This window comes from Cynara cardunculus, unplaced genomic scaffold (genome assembly GCF_001531365.2).
Source record: "Cynara cardunculus var. scolymus isolate 2C unplaced genomic scaffold, CcrdV1 Un_Scaffold_5429, whole genome shotgun sequence".
NCBI classification, from domain to species: domain Eukaryota; kingdom Viridiplantae; phylum Streptophyta; class Magnoliopsida; order Asterales; family Asteraceae; genus Cynara; species Cynara cardunculus.
This window is the reverse complement of record NW_020202404.1, coordinates 2,580-29,891: the sequence shown is the minus strand read 5'-3', so window position 1 is coordinate 29,891 and position 27,312 is coordinate 2,580. Positions and strand designations below refer to the sequence as shown.

Genomic DNA, 27,312 nt, shown 5'->3' with positions numbered 1-27,312 from the left:
AATACTTTACCAGATCGACTCAAGGGCATAAGTAGGTTTCTATTGACTCCTTGTTCATCGGGAAAGAAAGCATCAAAGAAAAAACGTAAAAAAAGTCATTTGTAAATGAAGCGACACTTGAATATCGAGAAGGAAAAAGTAGAACTCGTGAGAGAATTCACTATCAGGTTGAAGGAACAAGAAGTGATAAAACAAACATGAAAAATAAAGATGATAATAGATTGATGAAAATGGATGTCCCAACTACGACAAAAACACACATGAAATGATGTGAAAATCTACTTTAAAACTTTTAAACGAAAAATGATTGATTTTATCATGTTGTACTAATATTTATTTTCACTAGTATTATTTATATGTTAAGTTTGTACATTTTGAATATATGCATCCAATAATTATTATGTTTTTTTATTTTTAAAAAATGTGTCACAAAATTAATATTAATAATTTGCTGCTTTAAAAAATAGTAAAAACTTATAATTTTACAATTAGTTTTAGTGGATACAAAATTATATGAATATTATTATGTTTAATTTCTTCTTTTCATTACGGATTTTAAATATTAAATAAATTAGATGCATTTTTTATAAATATATATGATGCATAACCAAAAACCTTGATATGGTATTAACAATTATAACAAATTTATCATATAGATTTATATTATATCATTAAAAAGTGTTGATTTGACTTCAAAAATCTACTTAGATTTATTGTAATTGCCATTAACAATCTATTACATTGACCAAAACCATAATTTCTTATTTATGTATCACACCAAGCATTTTAACTTACATGACATTTAAACAATTCATTTAGAGGCTGTTTGATACAGAATGATTAAGAAATTCTTATGATATAGTGAAAAATGAAATATAATTGTTTGATAATTGTTTATAATGAAATTAGGACGCTGAATGGTTAAGGGAGACCCATAATACAAAATCAATCAGAGAGTTTTAAAACCATTAAGAGGCAGAATTTTTTTTTTGGCAAACAAGATTCACCGTTTAATGATTCAAATGTTGCTTATTAATAGAACTATTAAGAGGTAAACAAACAACCCATTAGTATTAATGAAGTGGATGTCCACTTAATAGTCATAGTGTTAAAGGTGAAACTCTAATCCATATACATGAGATACTAGGTTAAAGTCCAAACATTGCCCTTATCAATGCGATGCTTGCATGATATCTCTCTCACATGATGATCGTAAGATCGGTACGACAATAACGCTTCAGAGTACGTTTTTTTTTTCTTATAAGACAATAGAAAACATCAACGACATTAGTTTCAAAGACAAAAAATAACTTCTAAATCGAATAAAATAAAAAAATCTAAAGATTAAAATCACACTTTAGCAAGCAGTCTAGGGAGTAGATTTGTAATTTGCTCTAACGAGTTTCACAAACTTTGTGCCATGGATCAGCTCCAGTGTTTTTTGGGGATAAGTTGAAATTTGTTTGGTAGTCCCTTCTTCCTCTGTCACATTGAACAGGAGCATTAGAAATGGAGAGAACTGAAACATCTACGAATCAAATGTCAAAGAAACACAACACAACACAACAAAACTCCAAACGAACCCACCACCTTTCATCCCTTGGTCCCTCTCTTGTTATTATCCACAATTCCTAATTTTCACAATCCACACATATTTCCCACATACGTACGCTGGTTACTTGCATAATTCTATGGTTGTGGCATGGCGTCATGTTCATGTCACTTGGTAATTCTCGACATGAATCGAACATCTCCAATTGTACAGACTGTAACCCGAAAACGCCTTCCATTCGAGCTTCATCGATTCAGGGAACCCGGTAATTTCTTGGGGTTTATGACCAAGTGGCGGTCACATGAACGCCGACGTCTCAATCTGGTTGTTACTGCTGGGGCGGAACTCTCTAATCCTTTCTCCGTCAACATCGGCTTGGATTCTCAGGTACATCATTCCTCACTTTAACTACTGAGTTTTCATCGTTCTTGGTCATATGAAAGCCTAAATTGACATTCCCTTCTATAAAATGAATTAATGAATTGTTTCTTGGGTAGATTTAGATCTTTAGTTCGTCGAGTAACGTGTTTGGGAAGTGTGAACTTGTATATACTGAAATGGAATCGAGACTGCTTTTGAGTGGGATCCCCAAAATTTGATAGTGTCGATCATACGTATTGTTAATGTTGATCATACCTGTAATCGTTGGGTGTATTATAGCATGTCACCGAATAGGTATCTTTTCTAATATAAAATTTCCCCAAAAATGTACTCTGACTGTAAACAAGAAACTATATGTTGTAAGACCGAGTATTTAATGGAATTATACATGTACAATTGATACATTTCTTGAAAGAGAAGATACATGATAAAATTAGGTATAACTTTTTCTTCTTGGTACTTTGTGAGTGTGGTTATCGACATTTAACCATAGGAAGGTCATATTAGCAAAACTCCCTTTAATATAGGGCAAATTGAATTAAAACAGTACCTTTATGTGATTTCCTTCTATGTGTAACGTATTTTCATAATCTTCATTCTTATCTATCCTATATGATATCTCAAACATTTAGATCAATGTACGTTATATAATGTAAAAATTGGACAAAAGAATGTTGCATTTTCAAATGTAAACTAGGCATCGAAATGTTTGAGATTTCACATCTAAGGTACCAAAATGAAGGTTTTGAAAGTATGTTACACAAAATAGGAATCAAAACAAAGTTGCATTTTCATGCAACTTTCCCTGAATAATATACTTCCTCCTTCCAAAAAAGGGTACATTTTTTAATTATGGGAATCAAAGTTTCTACTTTTCATATCGCAGGCTGTCACAAGTGTTCGTAGTTTAAACTTTATAAAATTCTTGTTATAATAGTTTAAACTTTATAAAATTCCTATTATCGTGATACATTGGAAGGCACCCCCACTTTACACTCAAGTCAAATGTGGACTGGATTTTGGGACAGAGGGAGTAATTTGGTTGAACCTCAAGTTCATTATAATTGGCCTTGGAATTCAAGAGATATCAAAATTGCAGAACATATATCATTACAAGTAATGTTTCTAAAATGCTTATCAATGTCAAGTATGTCAACCATTATGCTCATCCTGTTCAGCATAGATTCCTGTGCTAGTTTCTCACACATATCTTCAACTTCAGTTATTTACCTGAAATGGGTTGGAAAAAGAAAAGCATAATTAGCACCGATGCTACTTTAGTGAAAGCAACCACAATCAACTTCAAAACATGGTAAATGAGTTGCTGTGGAAAGACGTGCGGTGAAATTTTTAATGGAGCTTAACATTTTTCCACTCTTATCTCGTGTTTTTGTATAGCATAGTAGCATACTAGCATTGGAAAAACTCTTTGATAATGTAAATTACTAATTGCTTTGCTTGGAATTTCTAGACATACCAGTCACATAATTTGACACAGCTGCCCTGGGTTGGTCCACTTCCGGGAGACATTGCTGAAGTTGAAGCATACTGTAGAATTTTTAGAGCTGCTGAAAGGCTTCACAACGCATTGATGGACACATTGTGTAACCCAGTTACCGGGGAATGTAGTGTTTCTTATGCTTTCCCATCAGAGGACAAACCATTACTTGAAGATAAGATAGTGTCTGTTCTTGGTTGTATGATATGCCTACTTAATAAAGGAAGGGAGGATCTTCTCTCTGGCAGATCAACCATCATGAAGTCATTCAGTGCCTCAAATGTAGACATAATGGAGGATAAACTTCCACCGCTTGCTCTTTTTAGGCGTGAGATGAAAAGGTATTGTGAAAGTCTACATGTTGCTCTAGAAATATTTTTGACTCCAGACGATGTTCGAAGCCTGGACGTGTGGAGAAAACTTCAAAGACTGAAAAATGTTTGCTATGATTCTGGGCTTCCTCGTGGGGATGAATATCCACCTCAATCATTATTTGCAAATTGGAATCCTGTTTATCTATCTACCTCGAAAGAAGATATAGAACCAACTGATTCTGAAGTTGCTTTTTGGAGGGGTAGCCAATTGACGGAGGAAAGTCTCAAGTGGTTGGTGGAGAGAGGCTTCAAAACCATCGTAGATCTTAGAGCAGAGACTGTGAATGATATATTCTATGAAACAGCATTGAAAGATGCAGTTTCATCTGGGAAAATTGGACTGCTCAAACTTCCGGTTGAAGTTGGGACAGCACCAGCAATGGGGCAGGTTGAGATTTTTTCGGCTCTAATGTCAGACTCGACAAAAAAGCCTATATATCTCCATAGTAAGGAAGGCGTCTGGAGAACGTCTGCAATGGTTTCTAGATGGAGGCAATATATGTCTAGAGAGCAATTACAACTTTCATCAATCTCAAAAGTAGATATAGCTGTGGAAGAAGATAATGAGGATTCTCCAACCACAGTGAACCAATACAAAAGCAGTAATGGAGCCTACAAAGGCATCGACACCCAAGTGTTGAATGAAATCGACAATGATCAAGATGGAAGTTCGGTTGGTTTCTGTATCAGTCCTATGGAATCCCAACTACCACCTTGCAATCTTTTCTCCAGAAAAGACATGTCCATGTTTTTCAGAAATAAAACTCTTTCACCTACGACGTATTTTACTTTTGAGCGCAAAAGATTGGAGAAACAAGCCAGATCAAGAAAGAAACATAATTATAATGAGTCATTTTTACGAATCAAGAATCCTGATTCTGGGTTTGTTGAGACAGAAAGGTCGAACGGTTCAGTGACCTACACGAACTTATCTACATACAGTGGAAACAGTGTTGGTCAGAATCATCACAATTCTCTTCCTGCTCCTTCCAGTTTAGAGGAATTCAATGATGCAGATAGGCATGCCACTAGTAAAGTAGGTGCACATGTTACGGGTACAGATAGCTTGGGCGTTGTTTCAGAGATATTAAGCAATGGGAAACCAGTGAAATCTTCTACCAATGAAGATGTAGAATTGATTGAGGGAAATATGTGTGCTTCAACAACGGGTGTTGTAAGAGTGCAATCAAGAAAGAAAGCAGAGATGTTTTTAGTGCGCACAGATGGGTTCTCTTGCACCCGAGAAAAGGTAACAGAATCTTCTTTGGCGTTCACTCATCCAAGCACCCAACAGCAGATGCTTATGTGGAAATCATCACCCAAGACCGTGTTACTTTTGAAGAAGCTTGGACAAGAACTAATGGAACAAGCTAAAGAGGTACTGCCACCAGAATGACTGATTTTTAATCTTAAGCTAAAGTGTGTTTATAATCTAATTTACCAACTAGCATCTCATGTTCTTGTTTGACGTCATGTTTGTACCACATATTTGTTTCTGACCGGCCATTAAATTACTATTGGGTTCTGGACTCTCCTTGTCCATCTATTTCTTCATCAGTTTATTTTCAGTTATGTACTCTTATATTTTATTTCTAGCTATGACCAATAACCAAAAGTAGGAAGTAGAGGAAATTATCATGCATCAGTTTTACCCTTCTCAATTTTCCAATCAAACTGAATGGTTCAAATTGATTCGAGTGGTCCATATTCATTGGAACTGGACTCAAAACTGATGGAAAGTATATATGGCGTTCTTATGACCTTGTGGACAAAATGGAACATCGGAACTCAACACCTCATCCATAGCCATGAATTATTCCCTCATGAAAAGACTCTGGGACTACCCACACTTATCCTTTTCAAGATATCCTTTATTTCAGGTGTCTGCTTTGTCTTTCACATATGTTTCAAATGTAAATAGAGAGATCTTCATGTCGCTTTCTCTTCCATGCATATTCCAAATGCTAATAGGGAGATTTCCTAGTGACCGAGTACATTACCAAGTCTATAAACTGTTTGATTTCATGCACACATCTAAGTACACAGTTCATCTGAAACGTTTATAATAGCAATATAACATATATTCAATCCATACATCTCTAGATGGTATAATGACCAGGCTTTCGTAGAAGTAATATAAATCCTAAATATCGACAATTTATTTCTGCCAACATCCGTGTTATTAGTAGCCAAATTCTTTAGCTTTCTACACTTGCTAACCCCTCTGCTGTCTTGCCAACCTCCTTTGTAACTTTATATCACTCTTTGTGACTCTATGTCATTGCTCGACTTCCCATTGTGACACCTTTGTTATTAACCATTGTGATCCTCCTCATGATCTGTTATCATTTTTGTTACCTTACTGCCTTCCTCTATACTGAAGCCTTTTGTGACTTCGACATGCCCCTTTTCATCCCTGTTTTCAATTCCATCTTGTCAACAGGTATTAAAACGCCCCAATTCTTACTTGGGTACCTTCTTATTGATACTATCAAGTCTTGTATATGAACTTGAAGTTTAACTTTATTTATAAAACTTAGCTTTATGATTACACCACAATTCAAATACTAGTGGAAACATAACTCAATAGCTTGCTATTGATTAGAACAATACTTCTTCATGATATCCTTCTTTACTCCTTTCCTGAGATACATACATGAAATACATAATCTAAAAGCTTAGTGAGTAGTTATGGTTTTATGAATAAACAATTTTCATGATGCTTAACATTTTGTGAATACTAATTCACTAAAACTCTTGATCGTGCACAAAATAATCTTTTTATCATGCATAAACATTCTTTTGAGATCTTACTTGTCACATGTAAGTATACCGTACTTGCCTTGAGGTTTGCTAACCCCGGGGTCCTTAAAGGCTGCCCCATAAGGTGCGTTTGCAAGACGTCCCTTCATTCTATATCCTGTATGTTGGATATTTATGGTCATATATAACATGCATAAAACTTTCATGCCTTATGTGTAAAGCACATCAAAACATGCCATCATACATATATCTTGCCTATATAAACATATCATTTTGTGTAAAGCAAATATGCAAAATCATCTTATCAATTTCTTTATAATGCATAAAATACATTTATATAGCATATATGTATCTCAATAAATCTCATAACATACTCACCTTGATTATGCCTAGCTTTCCTTTGATCTCTTACTTCAAGCTTAGTAGTATATTGAGAGAGAAAGTGATGTTGGTATTAACCTAATGGCCTAACTTCTTCCTCTATTTTTAGTTAAACACAAGGCATGAACTACTTGTCCTTTTTGGATTCAAGATTGCACTCTTATGAGATTTTTAATACCTCATACTTTTGGACAAGAGAATCTTGACACATCGTGCTTCTAGCTTGCCTTGTCATGCTTCTAGCTTTTCATTACTTAGCTTGCTTTATGCATGCTTTATTAGGCTTGCTTTGTCATCTATGTAGCTTTGATTTTTTCATGCTTTGCCATCGTAAGCTACTTGTAAGGTACTTGCCTTGAAAATATGATAATTTAATAGATGCTACAGTTGCTGGTATGTTTTTAGAGTACTTAAATTGCTCATAATATTTGTATGCAAGGCTTAAAACATTGTAATTTAACAAATATGAAACTAGGGTGTTACAAGTATCTATCAAAGATTTTATCATCCACCCCATCATACTCATGTTCGTCTTCATGTTCGTCTTCATGTTCTTGCTTATTAGTGATACTTATTATTGATATTTACAGCTCTCTTTTCTTTAGTGACCCCTTGCTACCCTAGTTCAATAACTTCCTAATGAGAATATAGCACCACTGCGTATCTCCTTTGCTTGCCCTTCCTGATAAACATTGATTTTGCTGTTGATCATATATGATTCAGACAAGATTTATTTTACTGTATGGTACCTCTTTCCATTTCACATGTTGATGTTAGATTAGCCAACAGTTCTCATCATGGGAAGACTTATTCTTGTGAAGCAAACCACCCTTTTGATGTGATCCTTGACAAGCTTAACCAAATGGAGTTAGCTGTTGAATATTTAACTGCCAGATTAGCCCATATTCAGAAGAGACATCAGGAAACCCTTGATAGGTCCTGGACTAGAAAAAGGACTATCTCAAAGGGAAGTCAACCCTGTGCGGTGGTGAAGAATTTATGTTAAGGAACCTTGGTAACAGATCTCTTGATAGATATGGCTGCCAACTTAGGGAGTTCCTAACCTACAAATGATACAAACAGATGACACCCTAGTTTTGAGGATAATACTAGTAGGGCAATCAAAGCAAAACCACCTGATTTTGGCGAAAAATCTTACCTATGTCTTCTTAGACTCATTGTATGACATGAGTTTGGCCACTCGAAAGCCTTACAACTTTATTACTCATATACAAATACAACAACCATTTTCCCTCGAATTTCTTATTCTTGCCTTCTAATTCTTCTGTTCTCAGCCTAGCATAGTTAGATCTATTACAGTGGTATCAGAGTAGACGATCCATGACTACCACAAATACTCAACGAGTTGAATAATTGGAAGAGCAAATTGCTTCCCTTTGTAGTTCCATCACGGAAGAGGTAACTGCTGTGGTAGGTGCTGCTGATAAAACAGATGCAGCAGTCCCTGACAACTCAAATTGCAGCAAATCTGGAACAGTTTACAAAGAAATTCAGGGAAGATCTGAATTCAATGAGCATGAGACTAGAAGGAAGGATCACCAGATCCCGAGAGTATCATGAAAGCATGATCATTAAGCGAAAGCCGATCAGTTGAGGTTCCAGACAAATATTCGATCTACCATAAATGAACTCAAAGGCAACCTTCAACGTCCTAGAAGAGAGAGACAGATGAATGAGGAGGTCGGTTATCTTCTCTGTGGGATTCTGCTATTGAAGGGTCAAGAGGAGGACATGATGTTATGAATTCAAGGCCAGGAGGCGGAAGACCTAAACGCAGGTAAAAACTACTATGGTGCACCGGGAGGCTTGAAAGGAGGAGGCGGAAATTGGTGATTCCGCAAGTTAGACATGCCTCTTTTTGATGGTAACAACCCCGATGGGTGGATCCTAAGGGCTGAAAGGTATGTTTAGTCTTACAAATTGAGTGAGGAAGAGAAATTGGAGGCATGGTTATTGGAATGGAAGGGGATCAATGGGAGCATCGTCGACGACCGATACATCAATGGGAGGGGCTCAAGGCCCTAATGCTACGTCAATTTCGTCCCACCCATTATGGCTCCCTTTATGAGCATTGGCTGGCCTTGAAGCAACATGGGACGGCGGTGGAGTACGGGCGGGATTTTATTGAATTGGCAACTCTGTTGACAAATGTTCCAGAAGAAATAGCTTTGGGCAATTTTATTAATGGGATTAAAGGAGGATATTAAGGCTGAGTTGAGGTTGTTGGACCCTGGGAAGTGGGACCAAGCAGTGGATTTAGCAATTAGGGTGGAAGAAAAACTGAGATTGGGGCCAAGACGGAAGGCCACGTATGGTGGCTTTTTGATCAAAGTTGTTGTCCTAATTACCTCCATAAATGCAAGTAAGCCTTTGACCACCGCTTGGAATTTCTCTAACGGACCCCAAAACCCAAGTTCTTTAAAGCCCACTTTCTCAACACCGACTACCCAGACAAAGGTGACCCAATTTAATCAAAACTCAAACCCCCACCTTCCGATGGGTTCAAACACCGGGGAAATACATAAGCTAACTGACAAGGAATTGCAGTATAAACGAGAACGAGGGTTGTGTGTTAGGTGCAAGGACAACGGTGTTGCCGGCGGGAACGGAGTGTTTTGCTTGCCCAAGAAGAAGATGATGAAGAAATGGAGGTCAATGATGCACGTGAAGAAGGGGCCGAAATCATACCGGAGGTAATATCGACTGAAATTTTGTGGAACTATGTCGTTGGGTTTACAAACCCAAAATCATGAAGAAGTTGGGTACTATCAACGGGAGAGAGGTGGTGGTGATGGTTGATTTGGGAGCTACCCATAATTTTATTTCGTCGAAGACCGTGGAGAAGTTGGATATCCCAGTGAGTCCGACGAAAGAGTTTGGTATTTCCCATGGGAATAGAGAGGTTGTTCAAGGAATGGGGGAGTGGATGAAAGTGAGTTGGTATGCTAATTCCTCTCGGCCCTTCCCGTGGGTTATTTTCTCAACGAATAAGTAATTGTAGGAATGAAATCTTTCTGTCCTATTAGAGGTGCAAAGGGTACAAATTTGTGATGATTTCTTACGTTAAAACTAGGTAATTCTGATGTTATTCTTGGAGTGCAATGGCTAGAGCAATTGGCACCATCACGACAACTTGGAAAGACCAACTCATGAAGTTTAAGTTAGGAAAAGGATGGCTACTTTGAAAAGGGATCCCTCATCTAGAGTGTCCTTAAAAGCTATGTTTCGGATTCTACAAAAAGAGGATGTTGGGATTTGGGTGGAACTGACTCACCTACAAGGGACTGAGCAACCAAAGGGTTTTAGCCTAGCGGTATCGTAGTCTTTGGCCTTCTAGGAGGTAAGGGGTTCAAACCTCACCAAACAAAGGTGAGGAGGGTGTGTGAGTTTATTTGTTACATTTGCCGTATATGGATATTATATACTTCAAAAAAAAAAAAACAATACAAGGGACTGAGCAATCAGTGAATGCGAACGTGGAAGTTGCAACACCTATTTTTCTCCAGAAAACCATTGCAGAATACGAGCAAGTATTCCACTTACCTGAAGGGTTGCCTCCCAGAAGGGGTAGGGAACATGCCATTGTTTTGAAGCAAGGCCATGATGCAGTATCGGTGCGCCCTTAGCGCTGCCCTCAAATTCAAAGGATGAGATTGAACGCCTAATTCGTGACATGTTGACTGGTTGGGATTATCAAACCCTCCAAAAGCCTTTTATCCATCCCCGTTTTGTTAGTCAAGAAGCAAGACAACTTTTGGTGATTTTATGTGGATTATCGGGCTCTTAATCGAGTTATGGTTCTAACAAGTATCTTACTTCTATTCTATTATGGTGATCGATGAGATTCTAGATGAGCTCCATGGGTCAAGAGTGTTTTCAGAATTGCATTTGAAGTCGGGTTACCACCTTCCAATCTCTCATGACGAGGTATTTAAACTCTTCTTTTGCAAGTTTGTATTAGTATTTTTTGACGATATACTTGTGTATAGTGAAGATGAGCAGACGCATCGGGAGCATCTAATTACTGTCTTAAAAACCTTCGCTCAGCATGAGTTGTATGCAAACAGGGGGGAATGTGAATTTGAAAAATCTTGTGTGGCCTATTTGGGTCACATTATTTCAGCAGAAGGGGTATTTATGAATCGGGATAAAGTGCAAACAATGCTTGATTGGCCTCAACCCATGAACTTAAGAGAACTAAGGTGGTTCCTTGACCTTACGGTGTATTATCGTAAACTCATGGCCAATTATTCTAAAATAGCTCTACCATTGACAAATGCTCTGCTGTGCACGGATCAAATGTAGCCTTAGATCATCTAACATATTCTCCCTTTCCGATAACATCTCATCTACCGCTTGGACATGGGTTGTCCCTTCTCTATACTTTAAGATAGTAGGGGGTTCTCTACCATACAGAGCTTTAAATGGGGAACAATTCATGGATGCATGGTACGTAGTATTATACCAATATTCTGCCCAATTAAGCCACTTTCGCCATTGTATGGATTTTTTAGATTCAAAACAGCGCAAATACTGTTCCACATTTCTGTTAACTACCTTCGATTGACCATCAGATTGTGGGTGGTAAGCTGTAGAAAAACACAACTTCGTTCCTTGCAATTTAAAAATCTCCCTCCAAAATTGACTTAGGAACACTTCATCTCTGTCTGTTATAATGATCTGGGGAACTCCATGCAATCGTACTACTTCCTTGATGTATAGTAAGCTACTTGTGGCGCGGTGAAAGGGTGTCTAAGAGTCATAAAATGTGCAAACTTACTGAGCCTGTCCACCACTACCATAATAGTATCCATTCCCTCGGACTTCGAAAGACCTTCCACGAAATCCATAGTAACCTCATGCCATACCCACATCGGCAAAGGAATTGGCTAAAGTAAGCTGGTAGGAGTTCCACTCAAAAATTTTGTTTTTCTAACAGATCGCACACCCCTTCACAAACTCTTTACTATGTCTTCTCATTCCCATCCAAAATAATTTCGATGTTACCCTTTGAATCGTCCGTTCTTCCCTAGAATGGCCGCCCGTCTGTGAACTGTGAAACTCAGGTAACAAGAAGTTTTAGAAAGCACCAACCATTCTTTGTACCACAGCAGCCCTTGACGGACAGTGAAACCCTTGTGTACAGCAGCTCCCACAAGCAATTCCTTTCGGATCTTTCCAAGAACGGGATCATCAATCACTTCTTTCTTGATCACTTCCCATTGACGCCATTGAGGGCCCCCCATTACCGAACACTCAACACCTGTGACACCCCAGTCTCCACACATTGCATATTACATAGAATTCATTCATAGAATACATAGATTCCCACATAGGTCCAAAATTACAATAGTCTGTGCTACAGGATTATGATACAAATTGCATAACTTAGAAATTCCAAAATACATGCATTTGTAAACTAGTATTGCTCTCCTCCAAAACACATCTAGATATGGTCTTCAATATTTAAGCACGTAAGGGAAGTAATCATATAATGCTTTTTCCCTTATTGATATTATAACTTGTATTATCTGCATACATATTTTAAAACATAAAATGAGGGTTAGACAAAAGTCTAGTGAGATTCCCTTTTTCATGCTATGCAGGGTGAGATCACCAAAAACATTTATCAAAGAATCTCTCAATCATAATGAAGAATAATAAAAGAATCGCATCATGTTTAAGTCCATCGGGCCTCTGGTTCCAAACCATACTTAGAATATTTTTCAATAATCATGACCAGAGCTCCTCTGGTCTATCTACCAGAGCTTCTGGTTCCTCGACCAAAGCCTCTGGTTCCTCGACCAGAGCTTCTGGTTGTACTTATGAAAGCCAACCAGAGCCCCTCTGGTTTGTTTTATAGAAATTTCTAAGTATAGAGACTCTTTTGAAATATCATTTTAAAACTATAAATATAGCATTAAGCTTGTTTCTAAAAGATATAAAGCTTATTTTCAACTAATAATTTATAAAAGATTTTGCATTATTTTTAAATCAATATCCAGAATCCTCTTGTTCTATTATGAGGGTCAATCAGAGCCCCTTTGGTTCCTTGCAAGGTACAACCAGAGCTTCTCTGTTTCCTCATAATCAATGCTTTTATCCAAAGCATATTACTTACAACCAACAGTCATGAACTATATTATCTCCAATCCCATAACATCATTACCATCATTTCTACTAAAGACAACATCTCTAAATCCTCAAATCACCAAGAAATGAGAACTTAAATCTGTTGTAACTTTAATAGATATCATAATAAGAGTTAGGCCACACAGACAACGACCAACCTTATATCCTCCCAATAATCCYCTTTTTATGATGTTCCACCCTTATATCCTCCCATTAATTCATATGAAGTAGTTCATCCAAAGATAGACCTCAGTCATATATGTCAGAGTGAACCTGTTCATAATTCCCAAACCAAATCATGGTTTCAACATAGGTTTATCCTCAAAACCTTCTATTCTCAAGAACAACCTGATCTCCCAAAACAGTTTAAAACTCTGTTTTTCTGTAAAACTCTTTCAAACTGTTTTAAAACCCAGAAACTGTTTAATTCTTTCCAAAACAGTCCCAAAAATAGATTCAAACAGCAACTTCTCAAAGGCTGTTGAAGAACACAACTTTGTTTCATATTTATCCAGAAACAGATTCCAAAACAATAACATCATAAAAACTGCTGAAGACAGTTTATCATCTTAACCTCAAAACTAATACCAGAACTCAACAATTGATACACAAATATATGAGGAAATTAGTTTCAAAACCACTTACCTTATCAAACAGATTTCTTGATGATAAACACACAGCAAAAGTTTTACTCTAACATAGAATCTTCAAGTACTTTTGAAGCAACAATTCTTGAAGAACACCTTATCTCACACACACAGGTTCTTTTTTTTTTTAAAAGAATGACAGTGATAAGGATAACCTTATCCAAACTTTTCTTTAAATATCCTCACCTAGGCGGTGGAGGATTTTAATAATATAAAATTGGATATGACGGTGTGGATTTTATTATTTTAAAAACCTATTTGCTTTATTACTAAGGTACCACTAACTCAATAAAATATTCATATTATTCAAACATGTATGCACTTATTTCATGTATCATGTATTGTTGCCACATTCACGCATACCATCATATAATTTATTAAATAATCACGTAAAATTTACCTTGACCCAGGTTATCTGAAACCAGGTTATAACAACACCTCTGCGTGATAAAGCATCCGTAGCTCTATTTGCAATCTTTTGTTTGTAAATAATATCAAAATCATATCCTAGCAATCACCCGCTGTTCTAACAAAAATTTCAAGCTCTGTTGGTCTGTTCTTACTGTAAATTTCCTTCCCAGAAGACAGGGTCTCCATTTTAAAATGGCAAAGACAATTGCCAATAATTCCTTTTCGTAAATCGCCTTTTGACTAGCCCCATGTGCCTAACACCTGACTAAAGAAAGCTATGGGCCTTACCTTTTGCATCAACACTGCCCCCAATCACAAAAGGCTTTGTAAAGTCTTGGTAAAGTCCGGCAGCGCGAGTACAGGAGTGTAGTCAAAGTTTTTTTATGTTGTTCGAACGCTATGTAGCTTGTAAACCCCACTCAAACCTGTTCTTTTTAAGCAATCCTGTCAACGGCCTGACAATCTGCCCATACCCAGCAACAAACTTCCTGTAATATCCTGTTAACCCCAAAAAACCCCTCAATTGAGTAATCGTATGTGGCTGCGGCCACTGTAACATTGCCTCCACTTCGGATTTATCCATGGCTACCCCCTTCTTTGAAATAACATGTCCCAAATACCCAATTTCTTCCTTAGCGAATTCACATTTTTTTTTGGGTTGGCGTATAACCGTTGTTCCCTTAGTTTCTGTAATACCACTCGTAGATGCCCACAATGCTCGTCTTCTGTGTTATTATACACCAAAATATCGTCAAAGAATACTAATACAAATTTCCTCATGTACGGCTTAAACACTTCATTCATCAAGGATTGAAAAGTAGCCGAGGCATTCGTAAGTCCGAAGGGCATCGCCAAAATCTCATAATGCCCTTCATGCGTTCAAAAGGCGGTCTTGTTCACATCCTCTTCCTGCATTCTAATTTGATGTTAACCTGCCTTTAAATCTAATTTGGAAAAGAAACAAGCCCCATGTAATTCGTCCAATATTTCAGCAATTATTGGAATGGGAAACTTGTCGGGGACCGTGGCTTTGTTCAATGCTCTATAATCAATGCAGAAACACCAGCTTCCATTTTTTTTAACCAACAACACCGGGCTTGAAAAGGCACTCCAACTTGGTCGTATGATTCCATTTTTCCAGCATTTCTTTCACTAATTTCTCCACTTCATCTTTCTGAAATTGTGGGTATCAATAGGGGCGCGAATATTCACAGGTTCTACTCCCTCTTTCAATGTAATCCCATGTTCCTTTCCTCGTTCGGGTGGTAATCTGGTAGGACCTTGGAATACTTGTTCGTACGTTCCCAAAACAAAACCTCCCTGATGATCTTGGAACATTTTGTTTGCAAGGTACATATTTCCTCCATTAAATTGCCCAACTCGACTAATATCCCTTGCGCCTCCATTTAGACTGTTTTCATCATAGCTTTAAAAGACACCAAGCTTCTTCCAAGAGCCGTATCTCCCTGAATTTTAACCGACTCTCCTGCCCATTGAAACTTCATGGTTTGAGTTTGCCAGTTCACCTGCATCGACCCCAAAGTAGCCAGCCACTGGATTCCAGGATTACATCGGAATTCCCCAATTTCAATGGTAAGAAGTCCCCTTTGATTTCAATTCTTTGCATCCACATGTTCACCCCTTTACACAACCCTTGTCCTGGTATGGCTGTCTCATCTCCCATAGATATGTTATACACAACCCTTGTCCCGGTCTATCCCATCTCCCACAGATATGTTATACCCATTAGTAGGGCAGACAAGAAGGCCCACTCTCTCAACCACATTTCATGAAATGAAATTATGGGAAGCACCACTATCAATTAACACTACAACCTTATGATTTCCCATAAGCCCTTCTAATTTCATTGTTTTAGGAGTTGTCAATCACACAACTGAATTTAAAGACACCTTTATCCCTGGTTCTTTGATTGCATTTGCCAATTCTAGGTCGTTGTCAGTATGTTCCTCTCCTTCCTCCTCTGCCTGCTGCAATACTACAATGTTAAGCTCTTTTTTCTTGCAACGATCTCCAGGGCCATACTTCTCGTCGCATCGGTAGCACAACCCTTGTTGACGACGTTGTTGTAATTCTTTACGGACAGTTTGCTATATTCATTTGTTCCTTTATTACCATCATTTTCAATCTTCATCCCTCCTGCGTTTCCATTCTTTTCTTCTGATTTGTAATCAAAGGTTTTCCTCAAAGGTATAGATATCTTTGAATTACCCCAACGGTGGACCGCCTTATTTCTTTCCTCCACCCTCGCTGCCACTTCCATGGTTTTGTTCAATCCTACTGGTGATAACAACCGTACTTCTGTTTGAATTTCAGGTYGTAGACCATTGACGAATTGGCTTACAAACACCTCGTCAGGAATTCCCTCCAACGGTGTTGCTGCCGATACGAACTTTCATTTATAATGGGCCACAGTTCCCTCCTGCTTAACGGCCAAGAATTGTTCACAAAGGGTTCCTTCAGAATTCGTCCGAAATTGGATCAACATCAAACTCTTAAGTTCTTCCCATCTCACAATCGGTCGCCTCTTATTTTCCCATTCATACCACTTCAATGCATCTCCCTCAAATGCAATCACGGCCACCTCCAGACATTCTTCATTTGTCAATCTGTTCAAATTGCAATACCAATCAGCCCTAAGAATCCATCCATCTGGATCCGATCCATCAAACACCGGTATCTCTAACCTTCGGCCTTTAATTGCAAGAAACGATTCGTTATCATTCAATCGTTCATTTATTCTGGTCCGTCTTTCTTCTTCTTGCGATGATTCTCCATTTTCTGCAGCCCGTCGGCTCATCTCCTCCTCTAACCGGATCATGGTATTCATCTGTTGCACCATTGCCTACATACTCCCTTCTAGCGATTCAATTTTGCCCTGAAAAATCGCCATATTTTCTTCCGGATCTTCGACTCGATCTGTTACTAACCGGGTCGCCATCACAGATTCGAACCACTCTGATACCAATTTGTTACAGATAACTAAAAGACAATTTGCAATTCACACCAAATGGTTGGATTATTGGATTTCTTCAAAGGATCGACTTTCGAGAGGTTGATTTCTCTCCAATGGAATTGTTATCTAACAAGAAAGAATGCCCCACTTCTCCATACAGACTCTTTTATACACCAACGCCCTTCCCACGTAATTTCACAAATTTTCTGCCCAAGTAAAAAAATACCATACTACCCCTGTTATTTCTTCCTTTTCGAATATGTATGCAATATTGGTGGCTTAACAAAAACATCCATTTACTGCTATCACAGTTGCTACCCTCTTCATTAAAGAAATTGTTCAACTTCATGGATTTTCGAGTTCCATTGTTCCAGATCGAGATAAAATTGCTCTTCGAGTCTGTTTTGGAGGGAGATTTTTCGCCTTCAAGGTGCCACTTTGAATCGTTCAACGGCCTATCATCCACAAAGTGATGGCTAAACGGAAATTGTTAACAAAAAGCCTGGAAAATTATTTGCGGTATTTCATACATGGACATCCCCGTCGTTAGGCTACATGTTTGGCTTGGGCTAGGTTCTCTTGCAACACTTCTCCTCACGTTTCTACCTTGATTTCTCCATTCTAGGCTCTTTATGGAAGGGACCTTCCACCTTTAATAAGAGTGGGCAGGGGTTAAACACCTGTAGACTTCTTTGAAGAACAGCTCCAACTACGAGATGCCATTCTTGATGAGCTACGCATGAACCCCTTACATGTTCAACATAAGCAAAAGAAGTGGGCTGATTTTAAGAGGTCGGATGTGAACTTTGAGGTGGGTATTTAGTTTATTTGAAGTTACAACCTTATCGCTTACGGTCTTTAATCAAACGTTCGTTTGAGAAGTTGTCCTCTCGATTCTATGGGCCCTATAAGGTTGTGCAAAAGGTGGGTAAGGTTGCTTACATGCTTGAGCTTCCCCCTCAAGCAAAAATTCACCCCGTCTTTCACGTTTCTCAGTTAAAACGTGTCAAAGGCCCATAATGGTGAAGGTGGAGATAGCACACAGGAATCTCTTTGAGAATACAAGAGGACACTTCAATGCAACAAGGTGTATCCTAGCAAAACCAAAGGTTGAGGCGACTCTTTTGCAATGTAGGGGGGTGACAGGGATCACTAGTAAAGTTCGTTTAATTTATTTTACTTCATTAAATCTTGTCTTAGTTTTATGTGTTTTTTTTTTTGGTTTTGTTATTGTTCCATGGGACTATACATACACTAGACTTAATTTATTTGGCAGTGTTGATAATACTTTCAGTCAAATTTTATTCTATGGTGATGTGCCAAACATCTTTATATGTGGAGCCTAAGATATTCTAGGGTCTGTAGATCTATTCACACATCCCCAATTCTTTTTTCCTCCGTTATTTGTTCTTAATTTTGTTTTGCATTAGTTCCCTTGGATAAAGTTTCAACTCAATTGTCTATGGCCTTCCAAAGTAATAGTAGCATCAATTTTGATTTATATTATACATTTTTAATTCGTCACTGTTGAGGGGCACTTCAGATATTGAATAATAATTTGTCAGCCAAAAATAGCATTTAGCATGAAATTGAGGGAGTCTTTACAGATGTAACACTTCTTTCTGGGTGGTGAAAAAGTTATGCATTTTTTCTTTTCCCGGCCGCTGTTTCACAAGTTGCTTAAGGTTTTCAATAAAATCTTTAAAACTATCCTAGAAAATTCGTGACTGTTGGATTATGATTAATGGTTGGTCATGTTGTATAGGCTTGTGAGTTTAAAGTTCAATTGCTTTAGTGACCTAACGGATTCGAGGGACATAAAGTGAGAGATGAAGAAAGATCTGAGTTCCAGGGTTCTATGTACGTATCAATTAAACAAATTGTTAGTGAAGAGAATTTCTTTTTATCTTTTGGGCCTTCCATGCTCAACTTAGTTGGATGGTATCATCTACACACTTAAGGGCAAGATTCAAAGCCAAAGTAATATGTTATAACAAAAACATCCTTAATTGTCCAAAAGACATATTTTGCTAACTGTTTAGAACACAACACTGTTCATATATCACTCGTAATATCAATGAAAAGGTTGATTATTTTTATATTAAAGTGGGCTTCAAGGCCTTTTATATGTAGGCTGATTCGAGAACTAGGAATGAACTATAAAACTTATATCATTCAATAACAAGATAACGACTGCAAATACTGTTTGCATTTCTCTTCATAAACTAGCAATTATGAACAGTCAAATGTCTTGTGCTCCTTTTATATGTAGCATCTATCATTGATATTATTTAAATAAAACAATGTTACCACTTACTTTGTGCAAAAATTTGACATCACACTAGTTCGAGTCCACTGGGGGCCACTGGAGGCTGTTAACTTCAGCGTCCCATGGGATTAGTCGAGATGCGTGCAAGATGGCTGGACACCAGCTGTAATTAAAAAAAGTTGGACATCAGAATAGTTACATTTCAACCATTCATACAGCTCACACGTTGGATTTTCTGACAGTAGTTCTGCATGAAATACAGGCTGCCTCTTTCTTGTATCACCAAGAGAACATGAATGTTCTTGTGGAACCTGAGGTTCATGACGTTTTCGCAAGAATACCAGGATTTGGCTATGTACAGACCTTCTACAGTCAAGATACAAGGTACAACACTAGTGTATGCATGGTGTTTCACTAATTTGTGGCTTTCTGTTGTGTTTTCTATTTGTTTTACAACTTCTACCTACATTTTTGGCAAGCGAGGTGTTTTCTCGGAGACTATGTCTCTTGAGACAGATAAGGTCTGTGTATCTAACAGTCCCCGACCCCACTATCGGGTGGTTTTGTTTGGTTTTGTTTACGGTTTTGATGGTGTTAAAGAGATGGTTGATGGTTGGTTGATGGTTGGTTAATGCAGTGATCTACATGAGAGGGTAGATCTGATTGCGTGTTTGGGGGGAGATGGGGTTATTCTGCATGCATCAAACTTGTTTAGAGGTGCTGTTCCCCCTGTTGTATCATTCAATCTTGGGTCTCTTGGTTTTCTCACTTCACATGCTGTAAGCATCTACTCTAACTCGTGAGATTAAAAGATGCCAAGTTTTTATAAGAGAATGTTTGGTCATAAAGTAGTTTTATCTCTTGTGCTACAGTTTGAAGACTTCAAGCAGGATCTGAAACGAGTGATCCATGGAAACAACACATTGGAAGGTGTTTATATAACTCTTAGAATGCGTTTGCGTTGTGAGATATTCCGAAATGGGAAAGCGATGCCAGGAAAGATTTTTGATGTTCTGAACGAGGTTGTGGTTGATCGTGGTTCTAACCCATATCTTTCCAAAATCGAGTGTTTTGAACATGACCGCCTTATTACCAAGGTATCTATGTATGTATGTTTGTTGTTGATTTAGTTGCCAAAATGCAACCAATATAAAAAAAGAAAATCATTTTTTATGTAATATGTAGGTGCAAGGTGATGGAGTCATAGTAGCGACACCTACGGGGAGTACAGCTTACTCTACTGCCGCAGGAGGTTCAATGGTATGTTCCTTCCTCTTCCTCTACCCCTACCTCTCTGTGGGATAATTATGAGTTGGAATTTTGATTTTTCACGTATTATTTTTATTTGTTTTATCTTAGGGTTGGTTATATTGCAATTAATGCAGGTGCATCCAAATGTTCCATGCATGCTATTTACACCCATTTGTCCTCATTCCCTATCCTTCAGGCCTGTTATACTTCCTGATTCTGCACGTCTTGAATTAAAGGTCTTTCTTTGTTTTTTAATTTATTAATGGTATTATTATTATTATTATTATTATTAGTTGTATAAAATTAAATTAAGTATGGATTTTGTGTGTGGGAATGCAGATACCAGAAGATGCCCGAAGTAATGCTTGGGTGTCGTTTGATGGAAAGAGAAGGCAACAACTTTCGAGAGGAGACTCGGTGCGAATATGCATGAGCCAACATCCACTTCCAACGGTTAACAAGTTTGACCAGACCGGGGATTGGTTTCGTAGCTTGATTCGTTGCCTCAATTGGAACGAAAGACTAGATCAGAAGGCTCTATGATTCCATCTCTCCCAGCTTTCTTTCTTGTAAATTTACTGTACATATTATACATGTAATTCATTATAATAATCCTTGGCTTTACCACTCTTCATAGTCATGCTAAAGGTTACTTCATCATGGTTTAGAAATACAAGCAAGTTAATATTTATCTTTTATTCCTATTTTATTTTAATAGATAAAAGAAGAATATAATCATATCTCATAAGGTATGGAGGGAAAGTTCAAGAATTCAAAAGGTATTCAAAGTAGTGTTTGAAGGCTAAAAGGGCCAAAACAAAAATATAAGCTTATTGAAATAGAGCAAAAACAAACACACGTGTTTTTATTTAATTGTCATTTTTGGCCGTCTATAGTTTAAAAAACGTTTATTTAAGGTTTACAATTTCAAAAATGTCTATTTTGAAAAAATATTTTCTATAGGGACCTTACAAAATATTGTGGTTTCCACAATGATCATGATGTACAAGGCCCCAACCATCCTAGCCATTTTTTATAATCTAAAAAACGGCGAGGGTCATGATTGATCATGTTTCTTATGCTTGCTTTGGCTAAACTTTGTATATAGTGAAAAAAAACACTTGTCTTGATTGGGCTTTTTGGCCCGGTCTTCAAAGTTACTAGGCCCAAACTCTTTTTGGAATCGGGTCCGGGCCAAAGCTTTTCATGCATCTCTAGTCATCACATCAACAACCGGAATCACCTCCAAAAGGAGATAGAACTTTGAAATATATAGAACTCTAAATGATGTTCTTGTGGAGCATAGCATTTCTGAGGGGTAATGTATTTTTTTAGATCTTCCTCAATAACTATGAGTGTCATACGCAATTATGTTACTAAGGAGCCATTTAGCAAACACTAACCAGATAAGGTTTATTGGGTCAATTAGCTTATTGGGTGAGTATAATAAAGATCGAGAATGTTACCTAGTAAGAGGGAAGGTAAGGATCAAGAGTTTTACCTAGTAAGAGGGAAGGTAAGGATCGAGAGTTTTACCTAGTAAGTGAGGGTGGTGACGCTTACCTCGTAAGCGCTTACCATGACGTAAGCGCTGACCACCACGTAAGCACTGACCACCACGTAAGCGCTGGCCACCACGTAAGCACTCACCACACCACGTAAGCGCTCACCACCCCACGTAAGCGCTCACCACCACCACGTAAGCGCTCACCACCACGTAAGCGCTCACCACGTAAGCGCTTACGACCACGTAAGCGCTTACGTGGTGACGTAAGCGCTTACCACCACGTAAGCGCTCACCACACCACGTAAGCGCTCACCACGACGTAAGCGCTCACCACGACGTAAGCGCTCACCACGTAAGCGCTCACCACCACGTAAGCGCTCACCACCACGTAAGCGCTCACCACCACGTAAGCGCTCATCACCACGTAAGCGCTTACCATCAATCTATTTTGATGGCTAGAAATGTTATCTAAGGTAAGTAAGGGTGGTGGCTCTTGTCCATAAGTGCTTATGGGTTAAGCGTTTGTTATACTACCCCTAAGTCTTTCCTCTAAGAAGTAGATAGTATGTTGACATGGTTGTGTTTTGCTACAACTTTTTGGTTTGAACTCAAGATCAATTAATTCGTTAATAAGGTAGAGTTTGATAATTTTTATTTTTTTGATTGTAATGAATTTATGAACATGTTTAAGACGAAAAATGTATCCTTGATTAGCGTATTGATAGCAGAAAATCCGTATAAGTCCACAAAGTGGTCATTTGTGTTGCTACAGTGGCAGTGCACATGCCCATCTGAAATTCCCAGATTGATTAACCAATCTTCCAAACAAGATCAAGAACACAAATGAAAAATTATGAATATTGAAAGTAGTAGAATATTGAGAGAGAATCTTCAAAGTGTATTGATCTTCAAGGCTCAATTACAATTAGAAATGAAAGTACATGTAAAGATTACAAAGACAAAGCTATTTATAGCAGGAAATTACAAGACAAAATTACAATGGAGAAACTTATTTGAATACAACTTTAAAACACATTAATTGAACCCAAAATTCTCCCCCTTTGGATTCAAGCACGAGGTATTGTAAGTTTTGATCTTCTGAAGCCCAAATTCCTCACACATCTTTTTTTAGCATTACGATACTGCATCTTCTCATCAAGAAGCTCCAGAGCACTAATCAGTAAGAACCTTTCCCTCAGACTTAATATGTTATGACAAGAAGCTTTGTCATATAGAGCCTTTCTTCCTTCTAGTTCTTTCCTCACAATCTTGGCTGTTCCATCGCAGTACTTGTTTAGCTCACTGAACCTTAAAAATCTCTTAGCTTTCTCAGAATTTTCATAGATCACCTTGAAATCCGGATCTTCAAGAATCACGTATAGAGGGTAGCCATCGATGTCTTCTAGCTCTTAATCTGGCTTCTTCAGGTTGACATTCTTTTTATTACTTTCGTACCCCATTTGCACATCAATAACTGAAGAGAGCTTAATATGACATCTAAGGTACTGTTTGATAGCTTCAATCCCTCTGAAAATTCCTTCCAATCTGACAGTATGGTTAAACCGGGTCTTGGGGACAGAGACGGGGATCTCCGTTTGCTCAAACCGGGGATGGGGAGGGGGCGGGTATCACACTCCCCGCCCCGTCCCGTATATATATATATTAATTAATTATATTATATTATATATTATTTATTTCTATTAAATCGGTAAATAGTAATTTCTATTTCAATATTTTGGATATTACTCAATATGTTTTGGTATATGTGACGTTAATTTTTTTAGATTAAATTTTTTTGTTTTGTTTTCCATTGTTAATTATTATATAATGATATATATTTTTTGTATTAAATTAAATTCCTTTTGATTTTAGGTTTATTGGAAAAATGTGAGATTTAAATATGTGTAGCGTCTCAAACATTTGATTTAATATTTTTTTTATACAAACATGAAAAAAATCCCCGTTTCCCCGTTGGGGATCCCCGTTCCCCGTTGGGGACGGGGATGGGGATATGATCAAAATCCCCGGTGATGGGGACAGGGACGGGGACAAAGATCGGGGATCGGGGACGGGGACAGGGATTGGGGTCCCCTCCCCATCCCCGCCCCATTACCATCCCTAATCTTGTCTTGTCACGTAGAACACTGGATACCAGATACTGACTAGTTTCTTGGCTTCAATATTCTTGATCGAGACGATTCAGTGTTTGGTTCATACAAAGCTGATGGATTGTTGTTTTTCTTTGAGGTAATATTTGTACTCTTTACGGTACTCACGTGTTCCCTTGTGAATACCCAAGATTTTGTCTGAACTTAAGGCTTTTCGATGACGAATGAATATATCAGGATATAAGTCTTCAAGGTATGGTTCTCTGACTCTTCCCTGGTCTAAACCTGGTGAATTTACCCTTACAACAAAAGGTATATACTTCCTTGATGATCTAGCAGTTGCAGCTTGTGGAACATAAGACGTGTCAGGAATACTTGGTGCTTCGGTCGAAGCTGGTTCAGGTACTTCTTTAGGATCGGATTGAAGTGGAAAGATAGGATCATCTTCATCCATATCAGCTTCAAAATCAAAGAACAAATCATCCGAGTCATCATTATCTTCAACTTCAGCACCATAATTCTAAACCCCACCGATCTCCCTTGAAAATACTTCATTAAATCTCACATTTGCTGATGGACCCAACAACATCCTTGTTTCTACAGTGGAGACCGCCGCCTTTTCAACCATTGGCTCGATCTCTGGGTCTGTAGCTATAATCATCTCTAGGCATGTAGTCCGTTCACTATTACCAGCTTGAACATGACTTTGATCATTAAGCTCATCAAGTTCTCTCCTTCAGACAACAATACTTCTTTACCCCTCGAGGTCTCAGCCACTCTCTGTCTCTTGTTCTCCCCCCTCATGGTGATTAGTATCATCCTGATCATCGTGTCTTCTTTTAAGAGAGGTGGCCTAAGCTCGGCAAATATTCTCCAGAATCGACACTCTTTCAGACATTATGTCAATCGAGCTTTGCAAGTTGGCTATGGAATGGGTAGAAGAATCAATTGTAGAGCCAAGCTTTGAGAGGCTTGAAACTACAACACTCTGAAAATTGATGAACTCTATGGCTCGAATGCCTTGGGAATCTTTTGTTGATCTTTTCTATCAGTGATTTGATGATAATCCCTTTTACATTATACGAGGTATTATTGTTTGTCTTTCAGTTCCAGTGATCATCAGTGAGTTTGTTCAGTGATCTCTGAAAACATATAATGTAAATCCATCAGTGATACATCAAGAAGACAAAACTCATACCAAAGCACCTTCAGCAAAAGTCGAAGACTGAAACTAAAGATTAGAGACTGGCGCGTTCGTGATCTGAAGCGGCATTCAGTAATTACAACCTGGTCTACATATGTGTGAATACTGCCTAAGCCTCAGCGAATGCTGAAGAAATCTTCAGTCCAACATTCAATGATCAAAAGAAGCTTGTTGAGCAAGATTGCTTTTGCCTTGTCCTTCCATACACAAAGAACAAACCCATACCCTTTCTAGAGTATAGTACGGTACAGAGCCGATTAGTTGACTCTACAACCCACCAACTCCATGAAAGTATGTCTGCTCATGAATAGGCTTTTGTACTATTCACTGTAGCAAAGGACAAGTCTTTCTCTAAAGGCTTGACGCGTGTTTAAACCCTACTGCATTGCATTAAATGTGTATTTAATGCAATGGGTATAAATAGATGTGTTCTATCTCCATGCAGAGAAACACTCTTGTGACACCACGGTTACATAACAAACAATTACCGAACCACCATTAAATTAATTTAGTTTAAAAAAAAACCTCAAATTACGGGATAACGATATAGATCCCAAGACACATAATTTAATACTTAAAGTTTACATAACGTGATCATCGGGGACATGTCTACCCGGAACATACTAACTATTTACAATCCCAAAAGTTTAATATACATATTTATATATACCTAAACCAAAAGCGGCCTTCACCTGCAAATTCCTATCGATCACTCGACCTTGTTCTTACTTTTGCCCAATTTCCCTGAAAGGTTAAAACCACTAAAAGGGTAAGCTATAAAGCTTAGTGAATTCAAGTGAAAATATGTGGTTACAAAGCATTATATAAGCATACATACTAGGAAACGAAGAAGTACTCGAAAGCAAGTTTGCATAGTACCAAAGAAACATTGTAATTATACCACACAAAGTTATGTATAAAATGTACTTTCAATGAGGGAATCATCAAGAAAACATCGATACGATCAACATTATTCTTTTCGAGATCATGTAAGTTCAAATACCAATTAACTTTCACACAACTCATAAGACTTGGCACCGAATCCGTCCTTCCTCTCCCGGATTGCACCAAAGTCCTATACTCACCCCCTGGCTCCCACTGGGCAGTGAGTACGGCAGCCCCTCTGATTGTCTCACCGGACTCCGTGGAATATCGACAATCAGCGCCCAAAACACATCACAAAGATCAAAAGAAGCAATTTGACAATTCAAGGGGATATCCCAGATCTAACATGATTCATGGAAGAAAAGTAAAGCATATAAGTATATATAACCACAAAGTAACACATATCTCCACATAAACTCACAATGTTGTTCAATAAGTTCGGTTAATCAAACCGAAAGCCAAACCGAAAAGTTGAATCCCAACTCTTGTTCAATGATTGGAGAACACTTCCAAGGCCTTCAATTATTCTTAAATACCACCTGGAGTTCATATATAGATCTCCATTAGCAATGCACAACAATAACACATATTTAACCCTTTTTAATTCAAGCATTCTACTTTGTTTTCTCCTTACAACACCTACTTACAGACCTGTTTTTCCCATCTTAAACTCAAAATCATCAAATGACTTCCAAATATGAATTGTAGCCCTTTCTCATACCTTTCTAGAGCCTATTTTTATTGATTTTTAGGATTTTTCTAAAATTGTCTATGAATTTTATAGTATAACAGCAAAAGACTGTCAAAAATCAGTTTAACCGCACTGAAAAGATGACGCTGTTTAGTCATCCTATAGTTGGAATTAGATTTCGATGTACAAATACGAAACAAAGTAGACATTCCTAGCTTTCCGATGCCACTGACCTCATATTTTTATGATTTTTCTATGATTTT

General features: G+C 37.8%; 1 protein-coding gene across 1 annotated transcript; it reads left to right on the top strand.

Moving 5' to 3' along the window:
- The first annotated feature begins 1,528 nt into the window (after positions 1-1,528).
- LOC112504386 (NAD kinase 2, chloroplastic) lies at positions 1,529-21,311 on the top strand. Its single transcript, XM_025108324.1, has 8 exons — positions 1,529-1,939; positions 3,405-5,183; positions 19,666-19,787; positions 20,041-20,182; positions 20,276-20,500; positions 20,589-20,663; positions 20,789-20,890; positions 20,994-21,311. Exons 1-8 carry the CDS (start codon positions 1,703-1,705, stop codon positions 21,195-21,197), a joined length of 2,886 nt encoding a protein of 961 aa, XP_024964092.1. The 5' UTR covers positions 1,529-1,702; the 3' UTR covers positions 21,198-21,311.
- Positions 21,312-27,312: the final 6,001 nt, after the last annotated feature.

Excerpts from the sequence above, each read along its gene's own strand:
- LOC112504386 (XM_025108324.1), top strand. The coding sequence starts at position 1,703 with ATGGCGTCATGTTCATGTCACTTGGTAATTCTCGACATGAATCGAACA. Across the intron at positions 1,940-3,404 it reads ACATCGGCTTGGATTCTCAG|ACATACCAGTCACATAATTT; the intron begins GTACATCATTCC and ends TGGAATTTCTAG. Across the intron at positions 19,788-20,040 it reads TTCTACAGTCAAGATACAAG|TGATCTACATGAGAGGGTAG; the intron begins GTACAACACTAG and ends TGGTTAATGCAG.